The sequence below is a fragment of the Lactuca saligna genome, chromosome 4 (assembly GCF_052625555.1).
Source record: "Lactuca saligna cultivar CGN05327 chromosome 4, ASM5262555v1, whole genome shotgun sequence".
NCBI lineage: Eukaryota > Viridiplantae > Streptophyta > Magnoliopsida > Asterales > Asteraceae > Lactuca > Lactuca saligna.
This window is the reverse complement of record NC_136420.1, coordinates 338,076,459-338,096,236: the sequence shown is the minus strand read 5'-3', so window position 1 is coordinate 338,096,236 and position 19,778 is coordinate 338,076,459. Positions and strand designations below refer to the sequence as shown.

Genomic DNA, 19,778 nt, shown 5'->3' with positions numbered 1-19,778 from the left:
TTGGTTTTTCACGTAAAAATCGACCTAAATCATGAACACGAAATGGGTTTACGATCGTAAACCCATGTGTACGTCGTACACCCTTCAATGGCCATAAACTCCATTTTTGGTCGATTATTGGCCTTTAAACCCTACTTTGAGCAATGCACAAGGATTAGAACATTTACAAGAGGCTAGAAAGGACCTTGAAACACCGAAAATCACACCTTTTACCAAGTGTTTATGTAACGTCGTAAATTCCAAAACCAAAATTTTTTCATTTTTACAGTCATCAAAACATTGAGTAATAAGTTTAGGTTCCAATGTAACAATTTAGTCACGACAAATTACATAACAAAAGATCACAAAAATGGTTTCCCCGAGTGTGTGTACGATCACGCCGGCGCCTTCCCACGGTCCTCGCTAGTACCTGAAACACATAACACAACAACTGTAAGCATAAATGCTTAGTGAGTTCCCCAAAATACAACCTACGCACGTACGCCTTTCCAGGCCTTGACCTTCCGGTCCATGTGTCTCAGGGGACTTCCGTCCCGACTGGGTAAACCTTCCGGTCCTACCCACATCAACCTTACAGTCCATATGACCACGCCTTCTGGCCCATAACATGTTGCCTTCCGGCCCAAATCAAGCATATCATACATGGCACATATAACGAATAACTTAACACACATAAGGAATATATCTCATATCATGTTCGAACTTCCGGTCACACAGTCAAAACCCTTCCAGGTACAGTATAGTGAGAAGACTCACCTCGTATGCCTCGCTAAGTCGCTAATCGTGAATCCTGGAATCACTCGTGCTCGAACCCTCGAGCTGTAATCCTCCTATGATATCATGAATCTATAATTATTACTTGTACCACTAAGGTTGACCATCCATATCAAGTCAACACAGGTTGACTTGGTCAACAGTCTTTGGTCAATTTGGACCGGACTCGGCGAGTTCACTATAGTGACTCGGCGAGTCTACGCGTTTTAACCAACTCTCAAGGATTTTCCCTTTGACTCGTCGAGTACTCCCCCGACTCGACGAGTTCCACCTGGGCCTGAATCACGAGGCCACCGCGACTCAACTCGCCGAGTCGCAAGTACAACTCGGCGAGTCCCAACTTGACTCGGTCCACCTGTCAAAACCTTTCCAACTCTCTGCGACTCACTGAGTCACCCACAACTCGGTCAGGACTACACACTGGGTGGTCTCAAGGACAATCTTCAAGCGACTCGTCGAGTCTGTTCTTCAGACTCGGCGAGTCCATGCCATGCACCAGCTAAAACTGGCTTTTGCGGTCAGATCCGTTCCATACATACATAGATCTGGCCTTCCCAAGCTTATTCATCACGTAAAGTCTCAGTCTTGGTCGCCATGCAATGCATACAAGGCTTATTTTGGAGAAACAACCTCTAATATGGCAACCCTAGCTTCTAACTCAAAAGAATGGACATAAAGCTTGTCATATGGGGTCTCTTGGACCTGCTAAGGTCCAGATCTAGGTTCCATATCTCCATGGGACCTTTCATACTTCCAATTTAAGCCAAGAAATGCAAGAAGAAACCCTAGATTTGACACATCAACCCAAAATACGAAGTTTGGCTCTAAAAGTTACCTCAAGAAGGCTCCCTTGATGAAATAGAAGCAGATCCAAGCTCCCCAACTCTTCAAGCTTGATCTTCTCCCTCCTTTCTTGCAATAATACACAAAATGATGAACAAAAGGCCTCCTAACACACTCACAAGGGCTCACAGTCGTATGGGTGCTCTTAGGGTTCAAGGTGGCCGCAAATGAAGGCCATAAGGTCCTTTAAATAGGGCTTAGGACCGGGAAATTAGGGTTTCATTAAACAGCGCGGACTCGCCGAGTCCGGACGCGAACCTCCGCCCAAAACCGCGACCCGACTCGGCGAGTTCGACCTCCAACTCGCCGAGTCCCCTCACAGAATATCAAAAATATGGAAATAAAGATACCTGGGGATCCGGACTGTTACAATTCTCCCCCACTAGAATAAGACTTCGCCCTCGAAGTCCTACTAGGCAAATAGCTCTGGATGCTGCTCCCGCATCTCACGTTCCGGCTCCCAGGTCATCTCTGATCCCTTCCGATGCTGCCACTGAACCAATACCAGGGGTACCTCCTTGTTCCTCAAAACCTTGATCTTCCGATCTCTGATGGCTACTGTTCTTTCAGCATAATTCAGGCTTGCATCCACCTGAATATCCCCTAATGGAACCACCGCCGATTCGTCGGCTATACACTTCCTCAACTGCGACACATGAAAAGTGTCGTGAATCTGTCCCAACTCTGCTGGCAAGTCTAAACGGTAGGCTACCTGGCCCACCCTCGCGATCACACGGAAAGGACCAATATATCGGGGCCCCAACTTGCCCCTCTTTCCTGAACCGAATCACTCCTTTCCAAGGAGAGACCTTCAGGAGTACAAGATCACCAACTTGAAACTCAAGCTCGGACCGTCGCCTGTCTGCATAACTCTTCTGTCGGCTATGAGCGGTCAACAACCTCTACCTAACCATCTGAATTTGCTCGGTCGTCTGAAGCACGATCTCCGTGCTAGCCATAACCTTCTGTCCCACCTCACCCCAACAGATGGGGGTGCGACACCTCCGCCCATACAACAGCTCAAAGGGCGGCATACCAATGCTCGAATGATGGTTGTTGTTATACGAGAACTCTGCTAAAGGTAGATAGGTGTCCCAGCGCCCTCCGAAGTCCAACACACATACCCGAAGCATGTCCTCGAGTGTCTGAATCGTCCGCTCACTCTGACCGTCTGTCTGGGGATGATATGCAATACTGAAATGTAACCTAGTACCCAACTCCTCATGGAACTTCTTCCAGAACCTGGAAGTGAAACGCACGTCACGGTCCGAAATAATCGAGATTGGCACCCCATGCCGAGATACTACTTCCCTCACATATAACTCGGCCAACTTCTCCGCAGAAGAGCTCTCGTTAATGGCTAGAAAATGAGTGCTCTTCGTCAGCCGATCCACGATCACCCAAATCGCATCGACTCCCCTCGCCGTTCGCGGTAACTTGGTGATGAAATCCATAGAAATTTGTTCCCACTTCCATTCGGGAATCTCTAGCGGTTGCAGCTTACCGTGCGGTCGCTGGTGCTCGGCCTTGACCTGCCGACAAGTCAAGCACCTCTCGACGAACCAAGCGACATCCCTTTTCATACAAGGCCACCAGTACTCCTTCTTGAGATCCAAATACATTTTCGTAGCACCAGGATGAATCGAGAATTTCGATCGATGTGCTTCCTCCATCAAAATAGTGCGCGCACCTCCCACAAACGGCACCCAAATCCGACCCTGAAAAGTCATAAGCCCTCGACCATCCGTGACAAATCCTGATACCTGACCTACAACCCGCTCCTTCTTCTGATGTTCTGGCTTTGCAGCCTCCACCTGAGCCCCTCGAATAATATCCAGAATCGGGGTCAATACCGTCAATCTCATACAAATATCTCGGATCGGGGTGCTATCCGCCCTACGGCTCAACGCGTCGGCTACCACATTAGCCTTGCCCAGGTGGTACAGGATCTCATAATCGTAATCCTTCACCACATCCAACCACCTTCTCTGTCGCATATTCAGGTTTGGCTGATCCATCAAGTACTTCAAGCTCTTATGTTCCGTGTAAATCGTACATCGAACCCCGTACAAATAGTGTCGCCAGATCTTGAGGGCAAACACCACCGCCCCCAATTCCAGGTCGTGCGTGGGATATCTCGAATCATGAGGCTTTAACTGTCTTGAAGTGTACGCTATCACATGACCCCTCTGCATAAGCACCGCCCCCAAACCCGATATAGAGGCATCACAGTATACCAGAAAATCCTCCATCCCTTCCGGGAGTGCAAGCACTGGAGCCTCGCATAATTTCTGACGAAGCGTCTCGAATGAGGACTGCTGCTCCGGTCCCCATGAAAACGTAACACCCTTCCGGGTCATCCTAGTAAGTGGCACAACGATCTTGGAGAAATCCTTGATAAACCTGCGATAATATCCAGCCAAACCCAGAAAACTCCTGATCTCGGTGGGCGATCTCGGCACCTCCCATCTCAACACCGCCTCAATCTTGGCCGGGTCGACCAATATCCCTTTCTGGTTCACAAGATGCCCAAGGAACTGGACCTCTCGTAACCAGAAATCACACTTGGAGAACTTGGCATACAGTCTCTCCGGTCTCAAAACCCCAAGAATCTCTCTCAAATGTTACTCATGCTGATCCCTAGTCCTCGAATACACCAAAATATCATCGATGAATACGATCACCGACCGATCCAGCATCGGTCGGCACACCCAGTTAATGAGATCCATGAATGCGGCCGGGGCATTGGTGAGCCCAAAAGGCATCACCACAAACTCATAATGTCCGTAACGAGTCCTTAAAGAAGTCTTTTGGATATCCTCCTCGCGAACCCTCATCTGATGATATCCCGACCTCAAGTCAATCTTGGAAAACCAAGATGCCCCCTGCAACTGATCGAACAGATCGTCGATCCTAGGTGATGGATATCGGTTCTTAACCGTCAACTTGTTCAACTCCCGATAATCGATACACATCCGATGTGAACCATCCTTTTTCTTGACGAACAAAATCGGCGCTCCCCAAGGCGAGCTACTCGGTCGAATGAATCCCTTTCCCAACAGCTCCTGAAGCTGTGAGGATAATTCCTGCATTTCCGGCGGAGCGAGACGATAAGGTGCCTTGGCGATGGGCGCCGTTCCCGGAACCAAATCGATACGAAACTCCACTTGCCTCTCTGGAGTCACACCCGGTAACTCTTCGGGGAACACATCCGAAAACTCGCATACAACCGGAACATCATCAATCGAATTGGGCCTCTCCGCGGTCACACAAGTATCCATCACATAGGCTATGAATCCATCACAGCCCTGCTGCAAACTCTACCTTGCCCTGGCAGCCGAACAAAACGCCGACCCACACCGGGTCCCCTCGCCATAAACCGTGAGCACTCCCCCACTAAGGTCTCGAATCATCACCAACTGTCTCTCGCAGTCAATGACTGCTCCAAACTTGCTCAACCAATCCATGCCCACGATAACGCAAACATCCCCCATAGCTATAGGGACCAAGTCTATAGGGAACTCGACCCCAAAAATCTCGAGCATGCATCCTCAAATCACCTCGGTGGTGTATACCGCTTTCTCATTTGCTATACCAACTCGCAGGGGACGACTCATCGCCTCCCGATCGATACCGATACGCTGGCTAAAAGCCAACGAAACAAAAGACCGACTCGCACCCGAGTCGAACAATACCAAAGCAGGCACATGATTCACAAGAAAAGTACCTACGCATATAATAATATAAGCACAATATCTCAGTATAAATGCAAATACATGAAAGAATACATACCGGCCACGACATCAGGCGCCACGCGGACCTCCTCCGCAGTCAACTGGAAAGCTCTCCCACGAGCCTTCGGAGCCTCGGCCTTCACTGGCCGAACCTCGGGAACCCTGGCAGCAGGCGTAGATCCCTGGCGAAGCTGGGGGCACTCGGCCTTCCGATGGCCAGTCTGGTTGCAATGAAAGCACACCATGAATCCCTTGGGGCAATCTCTAGCAATGTGCCCCTCCTTGCCACACTTGTAGCAAGCACCCGATCGACATGCCCCCTCGTGACCCTTGCCGCACTTCCCGCAAGTGCGGCTCTTCTGACCTCTGGATCTCAAATCAGCGGACTTGATCCGCTTGGCTGCCGGCTGAGACTGAGCCGGCCGCCGATCCACCCGTTGAGACTCGGCCTCCTCCCTGGCCTGGGTCTCCAACTCGATCTCACGCTTCCTGGCATTCGCCTGAAGCTCAGCAAAAGTCTAATATGACGAGTTCGATACGAACTCCCGGATATCCCTCCTCAGCACTCCCAAATACCGACTCATCCGAGCCTGCTCCGTGGACACCTGCTCGGGGCAGAACATCGCCCTTTCATGAAACTTCTGCGTGATCACCGTAACAGAATCATTACCCTGCTTGAGGGTCAAGAACTCCTGAACCAACCGTTCCCTCTCCACCGGGGGAACATACTCGTCTCTGAACATATCAGTAAACCTCTCCCAAGTCACAGTTGAGACCTCTGCTAGAGTGAAGTTCGCCGTCACGAACTTCCACCAATCCTTTGCTCCCAGGCGGAGCTGGTTCAGGGCGAACCGAACCCTCAGATGCTCCGGACATGAACAAGTATAGAAGCATCCCTCGATATCAGCAATCCATCTCATCGCAGCAATCGAATCCTGCGTCCCGTCAAACTCTGGTGGCTTCGTGTTGCTGAACTCCCGGAACAACAACGAGTCACCCCCCTGTGGTCTGGCAGCGGCCACAGCTACGGTAGCTGGAGCGGCGGCAGCCTCAGTCAATGCGGCGTACCGCTCATCAAATGCCTCCATCAGCGTGGTCTTAATAGACCCAAACATCTCCGGAATCTCGGCCCGGATCGCTGCAGCTACCTCCTCATGAATCATTTGACGAAGCTCCTCGTCAGTCACACCACTCGTACCAGGTCTGTGTCGTGGTCCAACCATGATGTCTCTGAAATACAACATAAAAATATCAGAGACTCTATCGGGCATAATCGCACTCGATAACGCAGTCCTACTCAGTCTCCGATACCCAAGGATTCTTACTTGGGCTGCCCACTGACCCGGTGTCCATGGTAGTATGGGCCCAATACTACCACTTACACCGCGTCGGTATTCACCCCAAGTCCTCCTCCCCAAACCCCGAATCCTGAGTACTCTATTCTTACCATACACTAGTTACCCACTCGCTCTCAAGCACCTCATAGAAGCAGGTTTCCCTAGACTAAGGCATCACAAAATCAGGCCACTCTAGTCCTAATATGTATACCTAGTCTATTAGCATGCGTATCATATCATATCATATCTCATAACACAAATTGTAAGAGTATTTTGGGGATTTTACCATTCGGGCGCTGGCTGACCGTACACACTCTTTCTTCTTTCGTTGTCTCAAAATCACTTATCAAATTTTTTATTGATTTATTAATTAAAATTTTCTCAAATCCCCGGTTTGAGTTCAGTTACGCCCGAAGGTGTACCTGAATCCCTCAAACCAAGGCTCTGATACCAACTTGTAACGTCGTAAATTCCAAAACCAAAAATTTTTCATTTTTACAGTCATCAAAACATCGAGTAATAAGTTTAGGTTCTAATGTAACAATTTAGTCACGGCGGATTACATAACAAAAGATCACAAAAATGGTTTCCCCGAGTGTGTGTATGATCACGCCGGCGCCTTCCCACGGTCCTCACTAGTACCTGAAACACATAACACAACAACTGTAAGCATAAATGCTTAGTGATTTCCCCAAAATACAACCTATGCACGTACGCCTTTCCAGGCCTTGACCTTCCGGTCCATGTGTCTCAGGGGACTTCCGTCCCGACTGAGTAAACCTTCCGGTCCTACCCACGTCAACCTTACAGTCCATATGACCACGCCTTCCGGCCCATAACATGTTGCCTTCCGGCCCAAATCAAGCATATCATACATGGCACATATAACGAATAACTTAACACACATAAGGCATATATCTCATATCATGTTCGACCTTCCGGTCACACAGTCAAAACCCTTCCGGGTACAGTATAGTGAGAAGACTCACCTCGTATGCCTCGCTAAGTCGCTAATCGTGAATCCTGGAATCACTCGTGCTCGAACCCTCAAGCTGTAATCCTCCTATGATATCATGAATCTATAATTATTACTTGTACCACTAAGGTTGACCATCCATATCAAGTCAACACAGGTTGACTTGGTCAACAGTCTTTGGTCAATTTGGATCGAACTCGGCGAGTGCACTATAGTGACTCAGCGAGTCTACGCGTTTTAACCAACTCTCAAGGATTTTCCCTTTGACTCGTCGAGTACTCCCCCGACTCGACGAGTTCCACCTGGGCCTGAATCACGAGGCCACCGCGACTCAACTCGCCGAGTCGCAAGGACAACTCGGCGAGTCCCAACTTGACTCGGTCCACCTGTCAAAACCTTTCCAACTCTCTGCGACTCACTGAGTCACCCACAACTCGGTCAGGACTACACACTGGGTGGTCTCAAGGACAATCTTCAAGCGACTCGTCGAGTCTGTTCTTCAGACTCGGCGAGTCCATGCCATGCACCAGCTAAAACTGGCTTTTGCGGTCAGATCCGTTCCATACATACATAGATCTGGCCTTCCCAAGCTTATTCATCACGTAAAGTCTCTGTCTTGGTCGCCATGCAATGCATACAAGGCTTATTTTGGAGAAACAACCTCTAATATGGCAACCCTAGCTTCTAACTCAAAAGAATGGACATAAAGCTTGTCATATGGGGTCTCCTGGACCTGCTAAGGTCCAGATCTAGGTTCCATATCTCCATGGGACCTTTCATACTTCCAATTTAAGCCAAGAAATGCAAGAAGAAACCCTAGATTTGACACATCAACCCAAAATACGAAGTTTGGCTCTAAAAGTTACCTCAAGAAGGCTCCCTTGATGAAATAGAAGCAGATCCAAGCTCCCCAACTCTTCAAGCTTGATCTTCTCCCTCCTTTCTTGCAATAATACACAAAATGATGAACAAATGGCCTCCTAACACACTCACAAGGGCTCACAGTCGTATGGGTGCTCTTAGGGTTCAAGGTGGCCGCAAATGAAGGCCATAAGGTCCTTTAAATAGGGCTTAGGATCGGGAAATTAGGGTTTCATTAAACAGCACGGACTCGCCAAGTCCATCCCTTGGACTCGCCGAGTCCGGACGCGAACCTCCGCCCAAAACCGCGACCCGACTCGGCGAATTCGACCTCCAACTCGCCGAGTTCCCTCACAGAATATCAAAAATATGGAAATAAAGATACCTGGGGATCCGGGATGTTACAGTTTACGGTCGTAAACTTATGTGTCGTAAACCCATGGCCGCAAACACTTGGGCCGTAAACCTATGGGGCGTAAACCCAGTTGGGCCGCAAACCCATGACCGTACACTCCTGATTACGGCCGAAAACTCCCCATCTTCATCCCGTGTGATTCTAACACTTAGTTTCAAGTGTTTCCTAACCCCTAAGGTGGTTTCTTTCTATAACAAATAGTGTTATGTCCTCATCTAATACATATATGTGCCTTATATGTTAAATAGGATCCGTTTATGTCCGAGGCATTGCTTGACACCCAACAACTCTTATTGATCTACACTCAAATCCTACGTTAAATAGTGAGTTCATACCCCTACACTTTTATAGTCTTTAAAATGTTTTCAGGGGGGAATACAAGCCAAACATAAAGGTTTTCACAACTTAAAAACTGATGCAATTACAACATTCTTACATCAACATTTAGATACTTATTCCCTTTTTGTAATATGTAGAGCATAAGGGATGTTTTCTAAACATAATTGCATAGTTTTCAGAACAGTATACGAACACAACTTACCAGTCAAACTATAATAGGTATAGTTTGGGAAATTCATTATCGATTTTACAGATTCAACTTCGTACAAAGTCAAACACATAAACTAAGACATATTTAGTTTATTCATTACTACGTACATAAAACTAGAGTATCTTGCTAAGTAATTATTTTGTGTATAATTATTAATACTCTACGCCGTAAACAAACGATTTCAAACACAAGAACCACAAAACAACATGTAAACTAGTTAATACAGGATTGTGAGACCTATCTTCGCTATGCCCTCGGGGTACTAGTAAATCCTCACCTTTAGTATATAACCAGAGTCTCATGGAGGGAGAGCGTGAAATATGTGAATATATCTATTCGGGACCGACGATCCCACACCTAAACTGTTAGCTACAGTTAGGCGGGCACGCCTGGGGTGACAAATTTTATAATCGTACGACGCCTGAAGAAACGTCAAGGAGGTCATCAGTCATTTAGCATGGTTATACGACTCACAATAAGTATAAACTAACCTTTGTTTATGGGATTTCTTTCTTCAATAGTTTTATTTTAATTAATGAAACTACCTATCTACTTATTGGAGGGTAATCCAGGGACACAACCTTTGGTTTTATTTTAAGTAATAAAACTACTATACATACTGGTGGTAGCATGGTTTTCAATAAGATCATGCAGTACATACTAGTGGTAGCCAGGGTTTTCGAACAGAACATACACTACATACTAGTGGTAGCCAGGGTTTTCGAACAGAACATACACTACATACTGGTGGTAGCTAGGGTTTTCAAACGGAACATACTTTTCATACAGTAATCAACAAACATGTTAGAAAATATTGGATTTCCTTGGAAAGCACGCATCCATATTTCAGAACTTGATAAAAATAGTTTTCGATACAAACGATATTTTACTTATAATAAAAAGAATCCATTTGTACAAATTCAGTAACTAGTATTCAATACAAAAACATGCTTATGAACTCACCAGCTTTATGCTGATACGTTTTCAAAATCGCTTGTATTCTCAGGGCAACGATAGACAGGTACCTTCGCCAGCTTTTGGAGAAGACGGAGCATTTTGGATTCTTATCTTTATCTTTTGATACTTTGATGTATACAAACCATGATTTCAAAACAGATGTGAATATTCTTAATGTAATGTAGTGGTTGTGTTTACTTTGATTGCTATGATACCATTGTTGTGATACTACGCATGACGTCGCCCGTATCCGGCCATTTCCGCCATTATTTCTGACGATGCGGGGGTGTGACACATGAAGATGGGGTCGACGAGTCAAAGGATGAACTTGCCGAGTCACTTGTAAAGGGTCCCAACTCTGTATAAGTAAACTTGACGAGTTGGTGGACCAACTCGGTGAGTTGACCAAGAGTTGACTTTGACCAGGGTGTTGACTTTGACTTTGACCTAAGTTGATCATGAAATGGTAACTATGGAATATGATAATGTGTAGGATTTGATAGGAGTTGATCCTGGCGGCGAGGCCAGTTCAGACACTACATGACACTGAGGTGAGTTACCTTCCATTAAAAGTGGGTTGAAGGCACCAATGCCGACCTACTAGTAGTTTATTATCGTTGAGATGATTGTCTTTGTGATAAATGTTTGGTTTGCTACTACCTGATAAGTTTATGTGCTAACATGATATGTTATATGTGATAGTGGTAGTAGGAGGGGACCAATCCCCAAGTTCGGTTGTTAGGACCGAAGGGTAGGTTGGGCACCCCATATATACCTGATAGTATGTTTATGCTATATTTTGTGTGGTAGTGGCAGGGGTGAAATAGTCCCCGGAGCCGGTTGGAATAAATCGGAGGTTAGGTCAGCACCCCAAATCGCCTGACAGGGTAGGTCAGCACCCCATAACTGCTTGACATAGGTAGGTCGGGCACCGCAAAATTGCCCGATAATATGTTTGTTGTATGGTATGTGGTATGATGGGAGAACTCACTAATCATTGTGCTTACAATTTTTAGTTTTGGTTTTAGGTACCTCTTCGTCGAATGAGAAGGAGTCGGCACGGTAGCAGCGTATCGCACGCACACGATTCCGCATTTTGAGATCCATGGGATTGTACCTCACATTATTACTATTGATGATATGATTTTTGAGACCTTTGATTGTTGTTTTATGGATTGATATGATTTTGATGATGTTTTAAGTAAACTATTTTATGAATAACACAATTAAAAACAAATTTTTTGGTCTCAAAAATTAGGATGTTACAACATATGATTATAAACTTATATGATTAAATATGTAATAATCGCATGTGATTACGTACGTTAAAATGACATGTGATTATATTCACATAACAAGATTTGAAGAGTTTGTTTCAATTTTTAGATTATATTACAAATTGATGAACATTGACATGTTTCTTTAATTTTTCTGAAATGCTTCATTGTTAATAATTTTGTTAGGCTCTCTTTTTTAAACTTATTACATTAGGGTAATTCTAATGAACTTGTTGAAAATACTAAAGTTAATTATGATATATATATATATATATATATATATATATATATATATATATATATATAATAAAGGTATTGGTTCATTGTTAAGTTTTTTTGCCCAGGGCATTGAAAACCTATGGACCGACCTTGTTTAATACTCTTGTGTTTGAACCAAATGAATATCATTGACTTAACTATGTCCACGACCTTTGTTGTTGTAATCCAAATTTGATTGAAAGTTCTATCGTTTTTTGCTTTCCACAAACATCAAATCGTCTCGTAGTAAATACCCACCGATACATTTTCCTTTTTTGGGCAACTTTTCCAAGTCGCCACAAACTATGATCACATGTGATTATTTATACACTTACAATAATTACTTGTGATTATACTAAAACATATTAACATTTTATAAATAATATGTTTATATAGGAACAAATGTTGTCCAATAAAGAGTTTCTATAGATATTTAATTAGTATAATAAGTTAGTATAGTCGTCTGAACATGCAATCATAAGTGATTATAATCATAAGTGATTTTAATCATTTAATTATTTGTGGTTATAATCATATAATCACATGTGATTATAGATAAATATTAATATGGTTTTCAATAATCTTATGTGATTATACTAAAACATATCAACATTTATAAACACTAATTAAAGAAAAGTTTTATAAGATTAGTCATATGTTATTATCAATTACATCAAAAGATTTTTAAATTCTACAAATTACATACAACATAATTTAAATTAAATATGATCGGTACCTTCTCCTTGAACAACATTTGTTCCTATCAATTATGTATATAAGTAAAATATGTTAGCTTTCATATATGATTGTAAAAATATATTTTTCATATATATATATATATATATATATATATATATATATATATATATATATATATATATATATATATAATTACTTTTTCCTTCTTTCTTTTCACCAATATTCCCCTTTAAATTTTCCCTTCTACAGCTGATATACCATTAAAAAAAATTATTAATCATATATGATTAAAAAATAAAATTGCACAAATATATTATACTTATATGTGAATATTTATACCATGTTTAATCATATGTGATTATTACATTTATGTAATCATAAATGATTAACAAATTATATTGTACAAATACATTATATTTTGTTATGTCAATCTCAAAACTAAAACAAACTCTTCAAATCTTCTATCAAAATTGGGTACAAGGAATCTGTCAGCAACAAAACATTGTTAGAACTGCAACACCACCCAATTAAGGTAAACTCAAAGGGCATAATCGTCCAACCAATATATCCTTTTAATATTCTTTGAATCCAAACTCCAGGTCACTTTAAATTGACAACTTTAACTAAATACATCTCTATGAATGGGTTATAGCATCAAGGGCAGAGTCGTCCAAGCCAAACGTTGCAAACAACATCACACCACACCTGGGTAAATTTCCAAAACAAAGAAAAAAACGTAACATTAGATAAAAAAAAATGACATCTAGAAAAGCTAAACAACAAATTGAGAAACAAGTAAATTGGTAGAAAAGGGGCACGATCATCCATAATAAGAACCATACAGGAGAATAATTCCATTCCAAATATGATTAGTACTAGATCGCAAAGAAGAAAAACATCCAGTGAGTCATGGAAATCATAGCAGGAAGGAGTATAAAAAAAATGAAAAAGAAAATCTTCTTGTGTTCTTGGCAGAAATCGAGAGACAGGGTTGGAGAGTTTAGAGAAATAGAGAGACTAGATAGGAGAGTTTAGAGAAATCGAGAGAGAAGATAGGATAGTTTATAGAAATTACATTTCTTATGTTCTTGACAAAAATCGTTTTGCGTATCCGAATAATAGTCTCTTGACCAATTGACGATTGAGAAAACCAATCGACTCCTCGTCTTCTACATTTTGACTTTCTAGGTAATGATTGGGAAAGATGGAAACGAGTAAGCGATGGTGTATACTATCAGAGTCCAGAGAGCTAAACTCATTTGGGCCAAATACCTACAATAATAACACGATGGACTAAATTTATGCCCTTCTGTTTATTGCTACCCTGGGCCTTCGCCCATACCACCCATGTATTGGGCCGACTCTGGTACTAAAGAAACATATAATTGGATAGATTGATGTGTTAATCCGCTCATGTAACAGTCATAGTAGGAGTGTTCTATCTTAATATGTTGTGGTGATATCTTATGCTTTAATTGGTTTTGTTTTCCTTTTCCTTGCCTAGTTGTTTGCTAAGTCAGATTTTTTTTTCTCTTCTTAATAAAATTTGTTGATTAAAAAAAAGATAGTATTTAGTAAGCTTTGTGTCGAATAAAGAAAATAATTCAAAAGACAATCCATGAGTTAATGTAATTTTAATAATATTTAACCAACTTATAACATTAATAAATGCGAAATGTCGATCATAATTCATTAGCAAGGACCAAATGTCTAATTTAATATACTACGACCAACACACAACACACACCAAAACGTTCATAGTTTTTTTCTCAACTATTAATCCGACGGCTAACATTCGATCTACCGACAACACTTAATTTTATCACATGGTTTGTGCGTTGCGTTTACCAAACCTTCCCCAACCTGCCGACACGTGTAGTTACACATATGAAGATGGCAATGCCGTAATAAAACACCAACTCATGACCATTTTGAAAGGAGTCCAATTATATAAGTAGAATAAAAAAAAATCTAGATTCACTCTCTCATCTTCCGGGTTTCACATCCCAGGAGATAAAAGGTACCTTCTTTTTCTCTCACTTCATCTGCATCTTTACCTTTACCATCCCTAAATCTAGGGTTCTTTCTAACGACTAAATTTTGAACTGATCTGCAGACGTATTTTTCGCCATCTATCCCGCACCTTCAGGATCCGATCCTATTTTCACTACTCCAACCTCATCCAGGTTTGTCTTGCCATTGCTTTCTGATGTTGTAGTCCATTAAATCAATCTCTTTCCAAACAATTGATATATCTTCTAGGATCTACTTGATGATGTTCTAATTCTATGCTTCTGTATTACAAATCTTTAAATCTCTTTTGGGTTTTGATTTTGGGAAATGTACCTGGTTGTCTTCTAGTGCGTTCGATTAGAATTTTACGAAATGCTAATTGTTTTTGTATACAAATTTAAACTAGAGTCGTCTGATTATACTTAATGTTATCTTGGAGCTTATCAATACGCCGGGTCGTTGTCCGTGGTATTTTTTTAGCTCTCAGATGCAGTTTGTTAGGGTTTTTTTTTTTTTTTTTTTTTTTTTTTTTTTGATAAATCGGTAATGATGGTTGAAATCATTAAGTTGTTGGAACATGTACATGATTTTGCAGCATGGAGAATATGCAGAGTTATTGGCAATTGGGAGATGAACTTCGAGGACAATCAAAAGTTTCGGAGGATCAGCTCTGGTATGCAGCTGCTTCAAGGTTAGCTGAACAGACAAGGTCAAAGGGTGAACGAAGAAACAATTTAGATCTTTCAAAAGACAGTACAAGGCCCAGAGAAAATGTGGTGTTTCAAGAGGAAAACAAATTTGAAAGCCTCAACCTCAACATGTTAAATCTGAATCTGAATCTGGAGATGAACAAGAATCCCCTTCGATACAACACAAATAACAACATGTATCAGAAGGGAAACAATAGAATTCTGGAGAACAACATGACTAGTAGCAAGTATCCTGGAAACAGTCACAACAACAAGGATATCAACAACAACGATAATAACAATGGTAATGCTAATGCTAATGCTGCTGCTGCTGCTGACAAGAGATTCAAGACCTTGCCTGCAGCTGAAACACTCCCTAGAGATGAAGTTCTTGGTGGATACATCTTTGTCTGTAACAATGACACTATGCAGGAGGATTTGAAGAGACAGCTATTTGGTAAAAAAAAAAAAAAAATTATCTGATATCATTGGATCCATGCTAATATCATGCAAAATATGCTGCTGATGTATGCTTATACTACTGTGCACAGGTTTGCCACCAAGATACAGAGACTCTGTTAGGGCAATTACACCTGGGTTACCTCTGTTTCTCTACAACTATACGACTCACCAGCTACATGGTATTTTTGAGGTGTGTGGATTTTAGAGGTGTTTGATTTGTTATAGAGTATATAATATGTATATATTGAGTTGAAGTGTAGCTAATATGTTAATGAGTTAGGCAACGACATTTGGTGGGTCCAACATCGATCCGAGTGCGTGGGAGGACAAGAAGTGTAAAGGGGAATCACGGTTTCCAGCGCAGGTCAGAATCCGAATAAGGAAAGTGTGTAAGGCATTGGAGGAAGATGCTTTCAGGCCCGTCTTGCATCACTATGATGGTCCTAAGTTTAGGCTTGAGCTCTCCATCCCTGAGGTATTATCTATTGTAATTCTCCCTCTCATTATATATATATATATATAATATATATATATATATATATATATATATATATATATATCTTAATAATTTGTTGTGCTAATAATATGCAGACATTGGACTTGCTAGATCTGTGTGAACAGAATGGAGTGTAAGTTTTAGTTTCAGAGTGTTGTATTGTTTTAAAGTAAGCAGCAGCAGCATGCATTTTCGTCTTCATGGAGCTTCTGTATAAGCGTAAGCTTGGGTGAAGTTGTTTTGTGGGGAAGCCAACGTGAATAAAAAGTGATTGATATTGTTATTGTGTGGTAGCCAGCAGCTTTGTTTGTGTTACTTTTAAATTTTAATAGCAGCAGCAACCCGCCTAATCCTAATGGATATGTGACTTTACTTTTGTGTGTAATGAATGATATGACAACAAAAAATATATATGATATAATTAGTATCATAAATCTTCATTCTAATTATGTTCCTTTGGTTTTGGTTTTTGTTTTGGTGGTCCTAGGAGGCTTCTTTGAATTCCCTATATAATATTAACCAATCACATGCCAAATTATCCATCCATCCATTCATTATCCAACCACATGCTTTTTTTTTTTATTTAAAAAAAATCAATGATTCTGCCAACCAAGAATAAGTGGCTTTCGGTTTTCGTTTCATGTTCGCGCACGTTGGATTTTGGAATACTCTTGGACCAAGTCAACATGAGGTGGAGAGGTTTTTAGAATTATGTACGAGTACCAATCTCCTTAAATCATATGTTTGTTTGTCTCTGCAAAAGCAACCACCAAAACGTAAGACAAAAGGGATATGGTAAAAAAAAACTTAATATTGTTTTTTCTTTGCTTTTGCTTCCCAATTTTCTTTCAATTTTGTAGTTTTATCTTTTTAACTTTCTATTTATTATTGGTTCGTGGGTTTCTTTAAAGTGAATCTCACATAAAAACCCTTACGCATGGCTCAGAGTTTCATTCCAAGAGATAAAGGAAACGAAATAGGAAGATTAGAAAAAGATTATTGCTTCATAGATTCACTCCAACAGATAAAGGAAACCAAATAGGATAATTAGAAAAATATCATTGCTTCTGAGTTTATTTATCAAAAATAAAAAAGAAAAAAAGAAAAAGAAGATTTATGCTAATCTTCTTTAGAAACTGTTCCCAGATGTGATTGGAATGAAAAAAAAATCATTTTGAACTTTGGAGCCTTAAAAACGGTGATAAAATAAAAGAAAAGTGAAACTAGGAATTGAATGGAAAATATGAAGAAAAAAAAATTGAGAAAAAAAAAAAAAAAGATAGACCATAAAAAATTACATACTTAAGATTTTCTTGACGATATGCCATGAGAAAACTAAAAAATATGTTTATTTGTTTTTTCATTCCCTTAGTTTTGGGGCAACAATTTATAGAATTTCAGAACATAATCAGTTTTGCTTACGTACAGGTGCATTTAAAGGTTTTCCAAAACTTGATTAAGATTTTATCCAATTTGATTTTCATTATTTCCAGGTAAGTTACTTGGAAAATCTTCAGTAAAGTCTTAATGTTTTAGGTTAAATTATAGTTTAATCCCAAATTATTTTTTTTTTACAAAAAATGAAAGGGGATAATGACTTAGAAGAGTAATTAGGTTTTCAGTTTATCCGTATTAGATCACTAAAGGTTTTTCTTTTTTTTTGTTAGACCAATATGATTGTTAGTACCGTTTAGAAATAGTCATTTTTACCGGTTTCTTCCTGTTTAACCGATAAAAAAGACTATTTTTAAACGGTAATAACAACCATACTGATCTAACACGCACAAAAAAACATTAATGATCTAATACGGACAAACTGAAAACCTAATTATCATTTTAAGTCGTTAACCCTTTATTTAGAAAACATGCTTACTAATCAATATGACTGACTTGTTTGACTGAAAATAATTGCTTCCATTTAAACATATCACACAACCCTTCCAGAATTTTCAAGTCCAAAAACTCATATGATTGATGATCTTCATTACATAAATATGCAACATTTTATCAATAACTTCTTTTTTGCCATTTAAATGTTTACATGTCACATCCATATATACAAAAACAATCTCACTTTGATACCTCCCATCAATGTCTACATTTGATAACAAATGAAAATGTAAAACCACCAGGGACTTGCAAAGGATGCATATTATCAATTATTTTATAAACAACAAAACCACAACATGAACTAAGAAACTAAAGTTGCAAAATAAATAAAAAATGAAAATGTAAAACCACCAGGGACTTGTAAAGGATGCATATTATCAATTATTTTATAAACAACAAAACCACAACATGAATTAAGAAACTGAAGTTGCAAAATGAATAAAAAATCAGCACATAAACAAACACATACAGACTATATATACAACACATAAACGGAAGTTTATAAAACATGAAACTTAATGACAGGAAAAGTAAAAAACTTAAAGGAGACTTTATAGAAAGAAAGATCACCCTTACTTGCCATAAATGGTTGAAGACATCAACAAGAAGATCAATCTGACCATGGAATCCACACGTTGTCTGATCATAACTCCAGTAGTTCATCTACTGAAACGTAAGAATTGCAATTGAACTCTATTAGCATTAGAAAAAGGAATTAGGGATTCAGAGAAGACGACGAAGGGTTTAAAAAAAATTGGACCATTTCTCGATTTGTGCGTGTCATCCTTCCGCAGGGGTCATGCTAATCTTCTCTGTATCGTTCCAACTTTATCGGATGTCCCCGAAGGGACGACTGTATATGAAGAGCTTCGCCATATAGAGGAGTAGCAGGTTCTTCTTCTGGTCGATATGGGACGACGCGAGTTCTAAACGAACTAGTTTACTGTTGATGGTCATATATTCTCAATGTCTTTAAAATTAGGGTTAATGACTTAGAAGGGTAATTAGGTTTCTAGTTTGTCCGTATTAGGTCACTAAGGTTTTTTTTTTGCTTATTAGACCAATATGATTGTTATTACCGTTTAGAAATAGTCCTTTTTACCGGTTACACATGAAGAAGCCGGTAAAAATTTAACCGGTAAAAATGACTATTTCTAAACGGTAATAACAACCATATTCGACTAATACGCACAAAAATAACCTTAGTGATCTAATACGGAAAAACTAGAAACCTAATTACCCTCCTAAGTCATTATCCCAAAATGACAGAATACTGCCTAAAACTCCGGAATAATTCTCCATGGTCGGTTTCGTAGATTTAGTTGGTATTCCGGTTTTTTTCGTTAATTCGTCAAAATATTGAGACTTTTTTGTTATTTTGGCTAAAACTTCGGAATAACCATTTTATCAATATATTAAAAATGGTTTGGTTTTTTAATTAATGTATTTTTTTTCATTTCTTTTTATGCAACGTTGTATATTTAGTTTGAAAGTCACGAAATTTAGAAAAAAATAGTATCTATACAATCCAAAAAACTAACAAACTT

General features: G+C 40.4%; 1 protein-coding gene and 1 non-coding gene across 2 annotated transcripts; one reads left to right on the top strand and one right to left on the bottom strand.

Annotated features, from left to right (window-relative positions):
• Positions 1-14,594: 14,594 nt before the first annotated feature.
• Positions 14,595-16,713, top strand: LOC145044253 (DCD (Development and Cell Death) domain protein). Its single transcript, XM_078993132.1, has 6 exons — positions 14,595-14,701; positions 14,798-14,867; positions 15,290-15,840; positions 15,935-16,035; positions 16,126-16,320; positions 16,437-16,713. The coding sequence occupies exons 3-6, from the start codon at positions 15,291-15,293 to the stop codon at positions 16,476-16,478; spliced, it is 888 nt and encodes a 295-aa protein (XP_078849258.1). The 5' UTR covers positions 14,595-14,701; positions 14,798-14,867; position 15,290; the 3' UTR covers positions 16,479-16,713.
• Positions 16,714-18,979: 2,266 nt separating this feature from the next.
• Positions 18,980-19,082, bottom strand: LOC145044382 (U6 spliceosomal RNA). Its single transcript, XR_013681337.1, has one exon. It is a non-coding gene; the product is annotated as a U6 spliceosomal RNA (small nuclear RNA).
• Between the last annotated feature and the right edge of the window lie 696 nt (positions 19,083-19,778).

Coding starts and splice junctions, on each gene's coding strand:
- LOC145044253 (XM_078993132.1), top strand. CDS start 15,291: ATGGAGAATATGCAGAGTTATTGGCAATTGGGAGATGAACTTCGAGGA. Junction 15,841..15,934: donor TTTGAAGAGACAGCTATTTG/GTAAAAAAAAAA, acceptor TACTGTGCACAG/GTTTGCCACCAAGATACAGA. Junction 16,321..16,436: donor TTGAGCTCTCCATCCCTGAG/GTATTATCTATT, acceptor AATAATATGCAG/ACATTGGACTTGCTAGATCT.